The sequence below is a fragment of the Octopus sinensis genome, linkage group LG19, assembly GCF_006345805.1.
Source record: "Octopus sinensis linkage group LG19, ASM634580v1, whole genome shotgun sequence".
In the NCBI taxonomy this organism is placed as follows: Eukaryota; Metazoa; Mollusca; class Cephalopoda; order Octopoda; family Octopodidae; genus Octopus; species Octopus sinensis.
The window spans coordinates 48,594,458-48,610,319 of NC_043015.1; the positions used below are offsets into that span (position 1 = coordinate 48,594,458).

General features: G+C 38.8%; 1 protein-coding gene across 4 annotated transcripts in view; it reads left to right on the forward strand.

The window, feature by feature from the left end:
• LOC115222103 (WD repeat-containing protein 44) overlaps positions 1 to 15,862 on the forward strand; it is a 94,385-nt gene that overhangs the window by 4,124 nt on the left and 74,399 nt on the right. For all 4 annotated transcript variants that reach the window (XR_003882682.2, XM_036511484.1, XM_029792221.2 and 1 more), the window contains exons 2-3: positions 9,014 to 9,047; positions 10,953 to 11,017. Coding sequence is in view for 3 of the 4 variants with exons in the window: in XM_036511484.1 (XP_036367377.1) it covers positions 9,014 to 9,047; positions 10,953 to 11,017 (99 nt within the window). In the remaining variant the exon portion in view is untranslated. The remainder of the gene's footprint in view (positions 1 to 9,013; positions 9,048 to 10,952; positions 11,018 to 15,862) is intronic.

The window sequence follows — 15,862 nt, forward strand, 5'->3', positions numbered from 1 at the left end:
TGTGGCACTGGCACTTATGAGCCTGCAAGATTAGGTATGCTCAGCTGGAGAGGGTTACAAGGGACGAGCCTGTATGCAAAGGCAACCAACCTTTTACTTATCTTAACGTGTCTTTTCAAGCACAGCAAACTGCCAGGCGTATCAGTCCCCAGTTGTCTCCTCTGTGAGTCCCAACGTTTGTAGATCCTCAAAGTTAAATCTCACGCTCTCTCTTCTCATCACAAAGTCACCTTATATTTATGACACTGCCAAATCTACATCCCAAAGTCTACCCTTTCCATTCAGAACCAGAAAATTCTTAATCCCTGATGAATTACTGACATTTTATAAATCTCCATTAACCCTTTTCTGACCATATCTATGTTGAGATGTCCGTGCTTCTTTTAATTAATTTTAAATATAACAAAGACTTTAGTAAAATAACTTAGTTATCATTAAGCCAGTGTTAGGAACATAAATTGTGACGAAGGTTTGGTGGAATATTTTGATTCAGAACTTGAAAACGAAACATTTGTACTACAGAGCCAGAGGCGGGTTCAGCCAGGTTGGTATCGAAAGGGTTAATACTCATATGCAGAATGATAAAAAACAAAGATTTCACAGATGTTTCACAATTTCGTTCCGAAGTCTACAGCTGTTTCCGCAATTGAGATACACTCATCATCATCATCCATATAATTACATAATTAATAATAAAATCCATAATTCATTTGAATAAGATGGATAAACCATTTCATCAGGAAATAAAATTCAAAAAACAGAAAATCTAAATACTTGTTACTGTTTCAAATATGACCTTGACAAGACAGAGAATATTTAGTTCCCAACACTCTACAATCAATGTAACTCATGGACGCTGTTTTACTCTTAGCTCTTCTACCATAGCTATGATAATCTGAACAGTTTGATTGATCATTTCTATCCAAACCTATAAACCTTTGGAATTCCTTTCTTGTTCAAATTTTTCCTATGTCCATTGATCTCAACAGAAGTTCAAGCTCAGCATCAAATCCAATGACATTGAGAGTTTATGAAATGCTGCAAAGATCATGTCTACTTCCCATCTTCCCCTAATTAATTAATTTAAAAAATGCAATGTCTTGTTTGAAGGGTAGTTTGTCAAATATTATATGGAACATTAAGCCTTTTACTGTGAAAATCAGATATATCTACTCAAAATTTCATTACACTTAACTGTGGGAAACAGTTTTATTTACCAATCTATCTTTTATTGAAGAATGTCATGTTTAAAACAGTTTGTTGAGATGTATCAAGTTTATTGAGGCAATGTAACTTTGCAGAAAATATGAGCCAAGATATGAATGCTGAAATATTGAAGAGAATAAAGGTGGAAATGTGCTCTGAGCAAAACTGGACAAGACCATACATGCCAGTCTCTTCAATAGCACTGTCCTACTTCTGCTCTGATACAAAAGTGAGATCTGTGCCACCACAAAGAGGAAAGAAATTTGGCTATGACACATTGGTCTATGGAAAGATCTGTGCATGGAATATCATTACAAGAACATACTTGAAATGAGATAATTCAAGAACAGAGCAGAGTGAATGATGTGATCACAGAATGCTGAAAGCACAAGTTCTGTTGGACCAGACATATTGCAAGGTTCACAGACAACAGTTGGACCCATACAGTTGCCAAATGTTGCCAAGAGGTCGGAAAAGGCCTCCAAAACAATGGGTAGTTGATTTATTTAAGCGATGAAGGAAAAGAATGGTGCAATCAAGAAAAAATTTGCCCAGTCACTCATTTCTGAAAGACTTCAGATTTTGTAATTGCTGGTATAGCAGCAATGGTCTAAACTAGATATGTGAAAAACAGGAGATAAGAGGCTGATAAGCATGGGCATAACTTTGTGGTAAGTTGTTTGCTTCCCAACCACATGATTCTAGGTTCAGTCCCACTGCATGGCACTTTGAGCAAGTGTCTTCTACTATAGCCGTGGGCCAACTAAAGCCTTGTGGGTAGATTTGGCAGACTGAAACGGAAAGAAACCTACCTGTGTATTAATGACGTTGGTCATCCCATAAATAATGCAGTTTTTTTATACTTCTTTTACTTTTCAAAATTAAGATGAAAGTATACTCTCCTTCATTTTCTACAATGCTCTTCCATCTATCTGGTAGACTTGCAAGGCCCCTCTTCCACAATTCACTCGTCTATGCCAAAAAATACTCCTCCAGTACTATTCTGACCTCGTCTACAGAATTCATATTTTTTCCATCCAAATGATTTTGAAGACTGCAGAATAAATGATAATCAGATGGGGCAATATTTGGCGAATATGGTGGGTGGGGCATCTCCAGCCTTTGGAATGTGATCCTTGCTGTATGTGGCTGAGCATTATCCTGATGGTAGAACACCTTTTGTCTTAAAGCTAAAGATGGTTGTTTTTCTTCTAGTTCTGACTTAAGCCGCTCGCAGTAGATCTCCTTTGTTATCATTTAGTTTGGGTTTAAAAGTTCAAAGTGGACTAAACCTTTCATATCCCACCAAACAGATAACAACACCTTATGTAGGTGAAGACCTTTAGCCTGGAGTGCTGGTGTTTCTCCTTTCCCTACCCACTGTCTTTAGTGCTTGACATTTTTATAGAAAACCCATTTCTCATCACCAGACACTATTTGGTCCAAAAAAGGTTCATTCGTGAGACGTGACAGCAAAGAAGAGCACACATTCAATCTCTGTGTGTGGTTAGACTTGGAAAGTTTGTAACGAACCCATTGACCCAATTTGCTGAGTTTTCTGATGGCATGCAGGTGGCAATGAATGGTTGAAAGACCAAATCCAAGCTACACTGCTAGTTCCTCAACAGATGGGATTTTGTTCCATCATGGTTTGCAGGATGTCTTCATCAAGCTCCACAGATCTTCCAAGATGAGGCTCGTCTTCTAGGCTGTAGTTTCCAGCTCAGAATTTCTGGAACCACCACTGACACTGGTTTATGCTTATTGTCCAATCCCCATATACTGCACATTTATTCCTTGCACTTTCTGTTCTTGCCTTTATTGAACTCATAAAGCAAAATATGCCGAATATGCTCCTTTGTCACTTCTATTATAGCTTTGAAAAAATAACTGTTAAAATTGATCTGCACTCTTCAAAACTGGCACTATGAATAAGGCAAAATTACTACCTTCTTTTATAGCAAGTTGATGCAGGTAGTTTATCCTGTCCCTCTCTGACTTTTAGTTCGTGCAACTGAAAAAAAACCACATTATTTATGGGATGACCCAATATTTTATGTGTGTTGTGTGTGTGTGTTACTGCCATGACATTATGTAATAGTAAATGAGTGTCGCCATGCAAGTTGTGTCCTTTGTTTCTAATCTTCCGTGAAATTATGCCTGGACAAGGTGAAATATTACCTTTACTCAGAAACAAATGAGGGTTGGCAACCAGAAGGGCATCTTAGTCATAGAAAATCTGCCTCAACAAGTTCTGTCCAACCCATGCAAGCATGGAAAAGTGGATGTTAAAATGAAGATGCTGATGATGATGAAGCCTATATTGTGTGTGCAGTATCAGTTACCTCGTTGTAGACCTTGTGATTTGCTTGAAGAACAGCGATATGGCTGTCTGTTTCCCTAAAATTGAACATCTGCTTCCTGGTTATATATATTCGCTTCAGGGTGAGCGCATGCATTTGTTTGTGTGTTCATTCAGGCATTTAAACATTTGTGTCATTGTGTGTTTGCACACACTTCCTGTTTTATTTTTTTTATTATTTAGCTTGAAAAGCGACTACAGTGTCGGTGGGTATTGCAAGCTTTGCCCACAAAAGGAAAGCTCACTTCATTGTATCTGTGTGTATGTATCTTGTTGTCCCATTAGAAATTTGGCTTCCAACTTAGTTTGAAATTTGTGCAACTTACCTTACCTGAAGGTTGATTCTTTCTCTTCAATTCTGTAATTGTTTTTCTTATTGTTATATAGGTGCAGGTGTAGCTATGTGGTAAGTAGCCAGCTTACCAACAACATGCTTCCGGGTTCAGTCCCATTGTGTGGCGATCCACTTATTTTGGTTAGTGACACTAGCACCCCTGAGGGTAATGTTCCCTGGGAATGCACAAAAGCCCTTTTCAGAGTTATTTACTTTGAATTGCTATTATCTCATATCTGATTAGCCTGCTATTACATAACATGCTTCACAATTTTAGTATGCATACCTTATTAGTATTTCCTCCTATGTCCTATATACTCTGGGAATGCATTAAAGCCCTTTTAAGGGCTACTTTATTTTAATTTTTACTATCGGGTAACTAATTTCATGTTATTACATAACTCTCTCTCTCTTTCGGAGAGGCACAAGCACCTACACGCACATATACACACACGGCAGTAACTTCCGCCTGCCGAATTCAATCACAAAGCTTCGGTCGGCTCGGGGCTATAGCAGAAGACACCTGTCCAAAGTGCCACGCACTGACTTCACAATTTGGGTTTTCATAACTTATTGGGAATTCCTAAAAACAAGATACTGTGTAAGTCATTTCGGTATTCTCCGTAAATGCACAAAATCCATTTTAAGGGCTACATACTTCGTATTGTTGTTATTGGATTAGCGAAACAATTATGAGAACAGAACCAAGGGATAATCCCTGCTTTCCCAGGAATTACTGGGTACGTCAGCTAGTATATCTATGTGAATGTTTGAGTGTCTATGTTTGTCCCCTACCATCGCTTGACAACCTATATTGGTGTGTTTACGTCCCCGTAACTCAGCAGTTCAGCAAAAGAACTGATAGAATAAGTACTAGGCTTACAAAGAATAAGTCCTGGGTTCAATTTATTCGACTAAAGGTGGTGCTCCAGCATGGTCACAGTCAAATGATTGATACAAATAAGAGATCTTTTAAACATTTTCATCTCTACACTACAAAGTCCTTCAGTTATTTTTTCTCTTCTGATGCAGTTCTTGGACTCACTAGATCCTTTCAACCTATCCAACCCATGCCAGCATGGAAATTGGATATTAAATGATGATGATATCAATAAGCATTTTCATCTATACACTGCAAAATTTTTTTACTTTTATTCACCCAGAAAAACCTGAGACGAGGTGGTGAAGCATGACCTTCGCTCTTTAGGTCTCACCAAGGAAATGATCAGAGACCGAGACCTTTGGAAGTATGCTGTGCGTGAGAAGACCCGGCAGGACAAGTGAGGCCATAACCCGTGGCCTCTACCTGGGATGTAGTCAGTCCACCTGTGCATACCTTCCTTCTTGGGACACAAAACTCTACTTGTGAAGACCTGTTGAGGCAAGTGAAAATCAAAAATCGAAATCGATCAACATCAATGGAATTTGTAGTTGTGATACCAGTGCCGGTGGCACGTAAGAGAACCATCCGAACGTGGCCGATGTTTTGCCTCTTAACAGAATTTAAAGGACAATTTAGAATTACTGGTTATTAACCCTTTAGCATTCAGATTATTCAGATGGTGTGGTGCTGGGTCACTATAATGTGAAAAAACATTGGAAATTGGACAAAGCATGCTGCAAACTACCCAATATTATACAACGTGTTTGTAGAACCTGCTGTGGTGTGCAACAGCCAGAAAAGCTGGGATAAGTCCAAAGGATAGACCATGTTATAACAATTTGTGGAATAGACCAAACTAAGTGGTTTCAACAGTTTATGAGGGTTAATAGGGACATGATACTAACAGTGATGAAACTAACAAAGAAAGATGCTAATACAGGAGGTGAAGGTCGCATTGACCAACTTTGTATGTTTACTGCACTGCTTAACCCTTTCGTTACTATATTTATTTTGAGATGCTCTGTGTTTCTTTCAGCTACTTTAACTATAACAGAGAATTTAGTAAAATAACTTAGCTTTCAGTCAGCTAGTGTTAGGAACGTAAATTGTGATGAAGGTTTGGTGGAAGATTTTAATTCAAAACTTATGGAAACAAGACATTTGTATTACAGAGCCAGAGGCAGTTTCAGCCGGGTTGGTAATGAAAGGGTTAAAGGGCAGCCATAAAAGTATTCTTGACTTAAGGTGGTATCTAATTTTGTGAATATCTGGCAGAATGCAGCATGTTGCTTCTTCCTCTTGGTGTCTTTGAGGATCACATTGAATGCATTTGTATAGGATGAGGTGCTAGGTCCTTGTTGTGTGACAACACATTCCTAAAAACTGGTACTCCATCGGTTACGATGACGAGGGTTCTAGTTGATCCGATCAACAGAACAGCCTGCTCGTGAAATTAACGTGCAAGTGGCTGAGGACTCCACAGACACTTGTAACCTTAATGTAGTTCTCAAGGAGATTCAGCGTGACACAGAATGTGACAAGGTTGACCCTTTGAAATACAGGGACAACTCATCTTGACTAGCTGAGTGAACTGGAGCAACATGAAATAAAGTGTCTCGCTCATGGACACAATGCCCCACTAGGAATTGAACTCACAACCTTATGATCGTGAGTTGAATACCCTAACCACTGAGCCGCACACCTCTGTAAAAGCATATGCCTGAATGATATGAACTTAGTTTGCACAGTTCTTTATGTGGAAGTGACTCACTGAAAATGCTACAGACTATAATACTAAAAGTGACTCACAGGAGAATAAAGGACAGTCAAAGTGTATCCTTGAGTGACAGGAACCAGTTGATTCTGTGTATAGAACTTATAGTTCAACTTAATAACTTGTTACTTTATAAAATCCATGTCTATAACTTCACAAGATTGTCACATGTATTATGTAATGCTCTTATATTATCACAAACAGAAAGACAGTAGTTTTTAGTTACCTTTGTTGCTTTTTCATAATCTTAAAACATTATTTTGAAGCCTTTATTGGATTCCTTGACCTCGAAAACATAGGATTAACATGCTTCAGTTTCTAGGCTGACTAAAAGCTAAGATAATACAAAATAGTTATGGTGGCCATTTTGAAAATCCAAGATGCCAACCATGTCTGTAGAAATGCCAATATTAGTTTTCAGATTGTAAGGCAATGAGCTGGCAGAATCATTCATATGCCAGGCAAAATGCTTGGTGGTATTTCATCCATCTCTATATTCTGAGTTCAAATTCCGCTGGGGTCAAATTTGCTTTTCATCCTTTTGAGGTTGATGAGATAAGTACTAGTTGAGGACTGGGGTCGATGTAATTTGCTTCTCCCTTTCCCCTGAACTTGCTGGCCTTGTGCCAAATTTTGAAACCTGTATTAGTTTTTAGATTGTAAGGTAGTGAGCTAGCAGAATCATTGGCACGCTAGGCAAAATACTTAACAGTGTTTTGTCCATCTCTACATTCTGTGTTCAAATTCTTTCAAGGTCAATGAAATAAGTCCCGGTTAAGCACTGGGGTTGCTGTAATTGACTGCTCCCTTTCCCTTGAAGTTGCTGGCCTTGTGCCAGAATTAGAGACTTATATAAGTTTTCAGATTGAAAGACAGCAAGCCAGCAGAATCATTAGCCGGCCAAGCAAAATGCTTTGCGGTATTTCGTCCATGTCTATGTTCTAAGTTCAAATTCCATCGAGGTTGACTTTGCCTTTCATCCTTTTGCAGTTGATGAAATAGGTACCAGTTGAGCACTGGGAATGATGCAATCGACTTACTCCCCACCTCGAAACTGATGGCCTTTTGCCAAAATTCTAAGCCTATATTAGTTTTCAGATTGTAAGGCGGTGAGCTGGCACAATTGTTATCATTCTGGGCAAAATTCTTAGCAGTATATTGTCCATCTCTACATTCTGAGTTCAAATTCCGCCGATGTTGACTTTGTCTTTCATCCTTTTGGGGTTGATAAAATAAGTGCCTGTTGAAGACTGGGGTTGATGTAATCTGCTTACCTCCTCCCCTGAAATTGCTGGCATTGTGCCAAAATTAGAAACCAGTACTAGTTTTCAGATTCTCCATGCTTTCATGATGGTAAAAGTGTACAACTTTGCTAATCTCCAAAAATTTTGAATGAAATTCTGTTTGTTAACACAGCGAGGCAGAAGTGGTTTTATCAATGTCTATATGTAACTATAGTTAGCCTAATCCCTACCAATTGACTCACATAGTACATTGCTTTTATTATCTCTGTAATTTTTTGGCTTAGATTACCCCGGTCTTCATTTTAGAGCTTTGCCTGCTCAACAGGGCTTAAACCTATAACAGATAAGTTGAGGGAAAAGTTTTAATCATAGTGCTGTTATGATATCTGCGTTGTCATAGTAGGCAGGTGGTGACAAATAAGAATGTAGCATTGAGGACTTTCGTGTCGATAGTAGCTGTAAGAAAGGTTGCAGACATGCTGCACTCAAGGCGTTGGTTTTATGTATAAGACTTTCGAGAGTAGAAAGAATGGAAAGTTTGAGAACTTTTTATTCATTCCTGGAAAACTGCATTAATTATTTCAGCTTGTCTGTATTTGTAGACAGTTGAAAAGAATACTTTTAAGAAAAAAAGGAAATAATTAAATGATAGCATTGTAGTAGCGGGTGAGCCCCCTTATAGTTGCGGATGGGCTTTCTTAGTCTCCTGGCAACCAATATTGGCAACCCAGTCTGCCACTGTATATACATATGTATATGTGTGTGTGTGTATGTATTTATATATGTGTGTGTTTATCTACATTTGTGTCTGTGTATGTTTCGGTCTCTTTGCCTTGACATTGCGTGTTAGTTTTAAGCTGGTGTCACTGTCATGCACGCGGCTTCTTTCTTCATTTCCTTTCTTCCAAGACATGTCTTGTCATGGAGAAATATTATATTATTTGCATTCAAACAAATGAAGGTTGGTGACAGGAAGGGCATCCAACCATAGAAAACCTACCTCAATGAATTCTATCCAAATACATGCAAACCTGGAAAAGTAGACATTAAATTATGATGACGATGATGATTATGATGATGATTATGATCTGCTTTATGACTGTCGATTCAAGTTAATATTAGTCATTACAATAGTACTCTCAAGAAATGTTTTCTTAACTGATTTTGTTTTCAGTAATTTTAATATTTTAACTTTCATTTTAATTTTCAGATCACCTGAGTCTGTTGATTTGCCAAAACAAGATGTAAGTATCCTTATAGAATATTTGCTGTGTGAAAAACTGTTATGATATTCTTCATTTTTAGAATCCCTTGCTGAATGTTCTTAGTCGCGAATATGAGCTACAGTACCAAGTGGAGGCGCAATGGCCCAGTGGTTAGGGCAGCAGACTCGCAGTCGGAGGATCGCGGTTTCGATTCCCAGACCGGGCATTGTGTGTGTTTATTGAGCGAAAACACCTAAAGCTCCACGAGGCTCCAGCAGGGGGTAGTGGTGACCCCCGTTGTACTCTTTCACTCCAACTTTCTCTCACTCTTTCTTCCTGTTTCTTGTCCCCCGACTTCCTATGTAGCCACTGAGCCTGGATGCACATTCATCCATTAGTCGATGCTCTCGGTGTCGGGGGTTGACCTGCTTTCTCTTCTGCGGGTCTTACAAATAGCAAAGGACCACGTTTCGGACTTCTCCCACTCTGGGATGAAGACCGCTTTGCTCAACAAACAAACAAACAAGCAACAATACCAAATTATTAATCTGGCATATTAATGTGTTTTAACCGTTTACTATTCAGATTATTTTGTCAAATGTAATACATATTCATTCACTTTGATTTGAATTAATCACGTCTTATCTCATAGCTTTGAGATTCCAATGATATGATTGTGGACACTGTTAAGTAGGTGTGAGAGGCCAGATCTGGCTAGTTTGAACATAAAACAGGTAGAAAATTTGGGGCCAGATATGGCTGGTATAAATGCTAAAGGCTTAAAGATTTAAATAATTTTACTGATAAACCACAATTTAATTATCACCGATAGTTTGTCTTTTTGTCTATACACTTGATTCTAAGGTGCAATAATTATTGACATCCTTATTATCTCTGACTGAAGTAACTAGTTTCATATGAATGACTAAATATTCGGATCTTTTCGGTTTGACCGGCAGCTTTTAAAAATAATTTCCATGTAACTAAACACTTTTAAACTTCGTATAATGGTAGAATGTGTTTATAAAACATCTTTTTCTCTTGGCTTTATTGAGAAAATTCTATAGTTTGTAAGATATTTGTTGTTTTTTTCCTTCAATTTCTGCAATTTCAACCAATCAATGACGTCTATTGAGGTGAAAACATTCTGTGCCGTATGAATATGTCCCTTGTTTAAGAAACAGATTGGGTTTATTTACATTTCTGAAGAAAAAAGATATCCTTCCCCCTAACCCTAACCCTAAAACAGATTGAAATGCAATAGATCGATACTAGGGTCATAATTATGGGTGACAATTTCATATGACACCGCTAGAAAAAGCTGCCGGTCAAAGTGAAAAGATCCAAATATTCTAACCCCAAAAATGTAGAAAACCCAGATTGCAAACTTGAATTTGTTGCGCAGACAAGTGGCAACTGTGAGAGAATATAAAGAAAATAAATGATCACAAATTAATAAATGTTTATATGTGTAGCTGTGTGGTAAGAAGTTTGCAACGAGCTGGCAGAATCGTTTGCACACCGGGCGAAATGCTTCGCGTATTTCGTCTGCTATTACATTCTGAGTTCAAATTCCGCTGACGTTGACTTTGCCTTTCATCCTTTCGGGGTCGATAAATTAAGTACCAGTTACGCACTGGGGTCGATGTAATTGACTTAATCCCTTTGTCTGTCCTTGTTTGTCCCCTCTATGTTTAGCCCCTTGTGGGCAATAAAGACACAAGAAGTTTGCATCGTAAGCACAAGGTCCCAGTTTCAGTCCTACTGTTTGGCATCTTGGGCAAGTGCCTTCTACTAAAGCCCCAAGCTGGCCAAAACCTCGTGAGTGGCTCTAGCAGATAGAAATTGAAAGAAGCCCATTGTATATATGTGTGAGTATGTGTGAATTCGCATGATTACACAAATTATTTTTAAAGATTTTATTTCTGTGTTTTTCTCTACTAGGGAACATCAACGGAGGCTGAGAGTTCATCGCAGTTATTACAGACGGAAAGTTCCACCTTTGAGAGGTTCGTTAACTTCATATATTTTAGATAAATGCCATCATTAATTGGATTTTCAATATTCATTTGAATAATGATATACAAAAGGATCCCACATCCCTAGACTTTTGAGACTGTGGACACTTTATGTATCATCGATTGATCTCTGTATTTTCTTAATGTTATGTTGGATGATGGATCGTCTCTTTTACTCTTTTACTTGTTTCAGTCATTTGATTGCGGCCATGCTGGAGCACCGCCTTTAGTCGAGCAAATCGGCCCCAGAACTTATTCTTTCGAAGCCTAGTACTATTTTATCGGTGCCTTAAACACACCACCATCGGTTGTCAAGCGATGTTGGGGGGACAAACACAGATACACAAACATATACACACACATACCTGTATGTATATATATATATATATACATATACATATATATATACAACGGGCTTCTTTCAGTTTCCGTCTACCATATCCACTCACAAGACTTTGGTCGGCCCGAGGCTATAGTAGAAGACACTTGCCCAAGGTGCCTTGCAGTGGGACTGAACCCGGAACCATGTGGTTGGTAAGCAAGCTACTTACCACACAGCCGCTCCTGCACCTATGTCTGTTGATAATGAGTGAGATACTTTATTTCATGTTGCTCCAGTCCACTCAGCTGGCAAAAATGAGTTGTACCTCTAATTTAAAGGGCCAACCTTGTCACATTCTATGTATGACGTTGAATCTCCCTGAGAACTACATTAAGAGCACTCGTGTCTGTGAAGTGCTCAGCCTCTTACATGTAACTTTCACACGCAGGCTGTTCTGTTGAACAGATCAACTGGAACCCTCATTGTAACAATGGCGTGCTAGTATATATACATATACATACATACATACTTATATATATATATATATATATGTATAATATCATCATCGTTTAGCATCCGCTTTCCATGCTAGTATGGGTTGGATGGTTCAACTGGGGTCTGGGAAGCCTGGAGGCTGCACCAGGCCCAGTCTGATCTGGTAGTGTTTCGACAGCTGGATGCTCTTCCTAACGCCAACCACTCTGTGAGTGTAGTGGGTGCTTTTTACGTGCCACCGGCACGGAGTCCAGTCGGGGTGGGACTGGCAACGGCCACATTTGGATGGTTCTCTTACATGCCACCGGCACTGGTATCACAGCTACAATTTCCATTGATGTTGATCGATTTTGATTTTGATTTTGATTTTCACTTGCCTCAACAGGTCTTCACAAGTAGAGTTTTGTGTCCCAAGAAGGAAAGGTATGCATAAGAGGCCACAGGTTATGGTCTCACTTGTCCTGCTGGGTTTTCTCACGCACAGCATACTTCCAAAGGTCTCGGTCTCTAGTCATTTCCTCGGTGAGACCTAAAGTTTGAAGGTCGTGCTTCACCACCTCGTCCCAGGTTTTCCTGGGTCTACCTCTTCCACAGGTTCCCTCAACCGCTAGGGTGTGGCACTTTTTCACACAACTATCTTCATATATATATATAATTAAATAACGAGGGTAGAAATTGATATCAATCAATTAACATCAATTTAAACCAATGGTCTAGCATATTCAAAAAAATCCAAAGATTTAAAAATCGTATAACAATTAATAAGAGGAATGACCACGGAAGTGGATTCCTATATGCTAAAGATAGAGGTCAAATCGCCTTACCACGAAGAGTGTGCTCTCAAGAAAAAAAATTTACAGCAAACGCCAGAATGTAAAAATAAGCAAGACAAATGAAAATATACGAAATAAAACAATTAGCTACATATCATGACTTCGTTATTAACACTTTGCAAGTGTTAATCCACTTTAGTGGTCATTCCTCTTATTAATTGTTTTATATATATATATATATATATATAAATATAAAGGAACATGGCTCAGTTGTTAGAGTGTCAGGCTCACAGTCATGAGGTAGTGAGTTCAATTCCAGGATTGGGCTGTGTATTGTGTTCTTGAGCAAGACACTTTATTTCACATTGCTCCAGTTCGCTCAACTGTAGAAATGAGTTATAGTACCACTGGTGCCAAGCTGTATTGGCCCCTTTGCCTTTCTCTTGGATAACATCAATTGCCTGGAGAGGGGAGGCTGGTCTTCCACAAACAACCTTTCCCAGACTTGTACCTTGGAGGGTAACTTTGTACTAAGTGCAACTCCATGGTCATTCATAACCGAAGGGGGTCTTTACCCCGATATATATATATAGGTAACTCAATCCAAGTGTGGGAAGTTAGTAAAGTTTGAGCATTTATGCAGCTAATACAGATGACAAAAAGTGGACAGTGTATGATGAAACATGTTTATTAATATGGTAAGTTACACACTTCATCCTATATTGAAATTAAGAATAAATTTCAATAAGCTAACTGAAGTTGCTAAAAGTGCTAATAAAATCAGAAAAGAAAGGAATGAAACTGGTAACACATGGACTACGAGTGTTTCATAGCAGAGGGATGCTTGTTATATAAGTTGTAACACACAAAACCAGCTTAGCTAATCTTCAGGTGCTATTACCTCTACATTGTTTATATTGTTAGGTTACCCTATTTTCTTCACTGCCCCTACACTGAGCTGATATCCTTTACACTCAACTCGTTCCCTATCCCTTATCATCTGTTACTCTACTTTCACTCAGTGCATTTACTTATTCATTTCTCCCCCTCTTCTGTAATAGTCTGTCTCATACTCACATTGTACCTGGACCTCACATCTCTTTCTTCGTCTCTCTCTCTCTCTCTCCAGGTGGGCAAGCCATGCATTCACCACTTTAGTAAAACACCTGCTTCTCGTCTCTATCATAGTTCATTATTCCTTGTGCCTGTATCCTTCTCAGTTGTGGGTACTTGATGACATTATCAGTGCTTGTGCTACATAAAAAGCACCCAATATGCTCTTTTGAGTGGTTAGCATTAGGAAGGGCATCCAGCTGTAGAACCCATACCAAAACCAGACAAAGAACCTGGCAGAGCCCTCTGGCTCATCTGTTCTTGTCAAACCATCCAACCCTTGCCAGCACAGAAAAAAGAATGTTAAATGACAATGATGACGGTGTTATATATTTAGGCATGGCAGTTGGTTAAGAATAGGTGCAGGAGTGGCTGTGTGATTAAGAAACTTGCTTCACAATTACGTGGTCCTGGGTTCAGTCCCAATGCGTGTCACCTAGGGCAAGTGTTTTACTCTAGCCCAGAACCAACCAATCTTTGTGAATGGATTTGTTTGATGAAATACTGAGAGAAGCCCATGTGTGTGTGTGTATGTGTGTCCGTGTTTGTATGTACTCTTGTCTAGACATTGCATGATGGTTGTAGATGAGCAGTATTGTCATACAAGCAAGTTTGTTCATTTCCAGCCCTCTGTCAAAAACATGCCATAGAGGGGACAAACAAGGACAGACAAAGGGATTAAGTTTATTACAACGACCGCAGTGCGTAACTGGTACTTAATTTATCAACCCTGAAAGGATGAAAGGCAAAGTCGACCTTGGAAGAATTTGAACTCAGAATGTAACGGCAGACGAAATACGGCTACGCATTTTGCCCGGCGTTTTAACGATTCTGCCAGCTCACCACCTTAATAGGTAGATTGTCTGACCCAAACAAGCATGGAAAAAGTAGGCGTTGAAGCAATGATGATGATGTTGATGACTGTCAATGGAAAAGGTATCAGAGAAAATACAGCATTCATATCTTCTTCCTTTGTTCTCTCTTTAGCCTTTCGGTCTTACCACAACTTATAACTTGCTGGAACATTCAACATCAAGCAAGGACGAGATTCTGTGCATGTATAAAAAGAGATTTTTTATCTCAGACAATTGCGCAACATCATGTCTTCTAACGATACATTTAGTATGATACGCAGATAGCAATTTTAACTTAATGCTGTTTCAGTTGCATATACCAATTTTTTTTTTTTTTTCTACAACTTGGCAAACTTCCACAATACAGGTGAATGTTTTATTTACTGCTTTCTATATACTGGAGCACAAATTTCATTTAAGCAGTTAACAATTGAGTACATGGCATTGACAATCCTCGAGAAAGGTGAAACACATCTGTTGTTCTCATGATTCACTGCAGCAACGGTGTTCGTCTCACTCTTGTATATATATTGCTTTAACACAACAAATCTTTGAAGATATCTTATCCCCAGACATTTCCACAGCACCATGCTTTCTAACAGTTTGTAAACACAGACAAATAGATGTGTGTGTGTGTATTTTTTTTTTTTTTCTTTCTAGTTTCAGCTCAGAGCTGCGGCCATGCTGATGCTATACTTTATTATTAAAACTGTAAAAACATCACAAAAATAGCACAAAAAACTCCTACTTAGCATTTCACATTCCCGTTCATCAGGCAGTTATTGCCCAATAAATGGGAACGTGAAACTCTGAGTAGCAGCTTTTTTTTTTGTGGTATTTTTGTGATGTTTTTGCAGCTTTAATAATAGAGTATATTACTCTATCTCTGGTATCCGAGTACTATTTTTTCCCACCTTGTTTCACATTTATGTGCTTACTCAGGTATTATGTATATATGTAGATATGTATGTATGTGTGTGTATAGCCAGTACCGCATTGACTGGCCTCCGTGCCGGTGGCACGTAAAAAACACCATCCGAGCGTGGCCGTTCGCCAGCCTCGTCTGGCACCTGTGTCGGTGGCACATAAAATCACCCACTACACTCTCAGAGTGGTTGGCGTTAGGAAGGGCATCCAGCTGTAGAAACACTGCCAGATCTGACTGGCCTGGTGCTAGCATGGAAAGCGGACGTTAAACGATGATGATGATGATGATATGTTGTCTTACCATTTTTATCAATATATATATATAATATATAATGTTTATATGTACATGTAT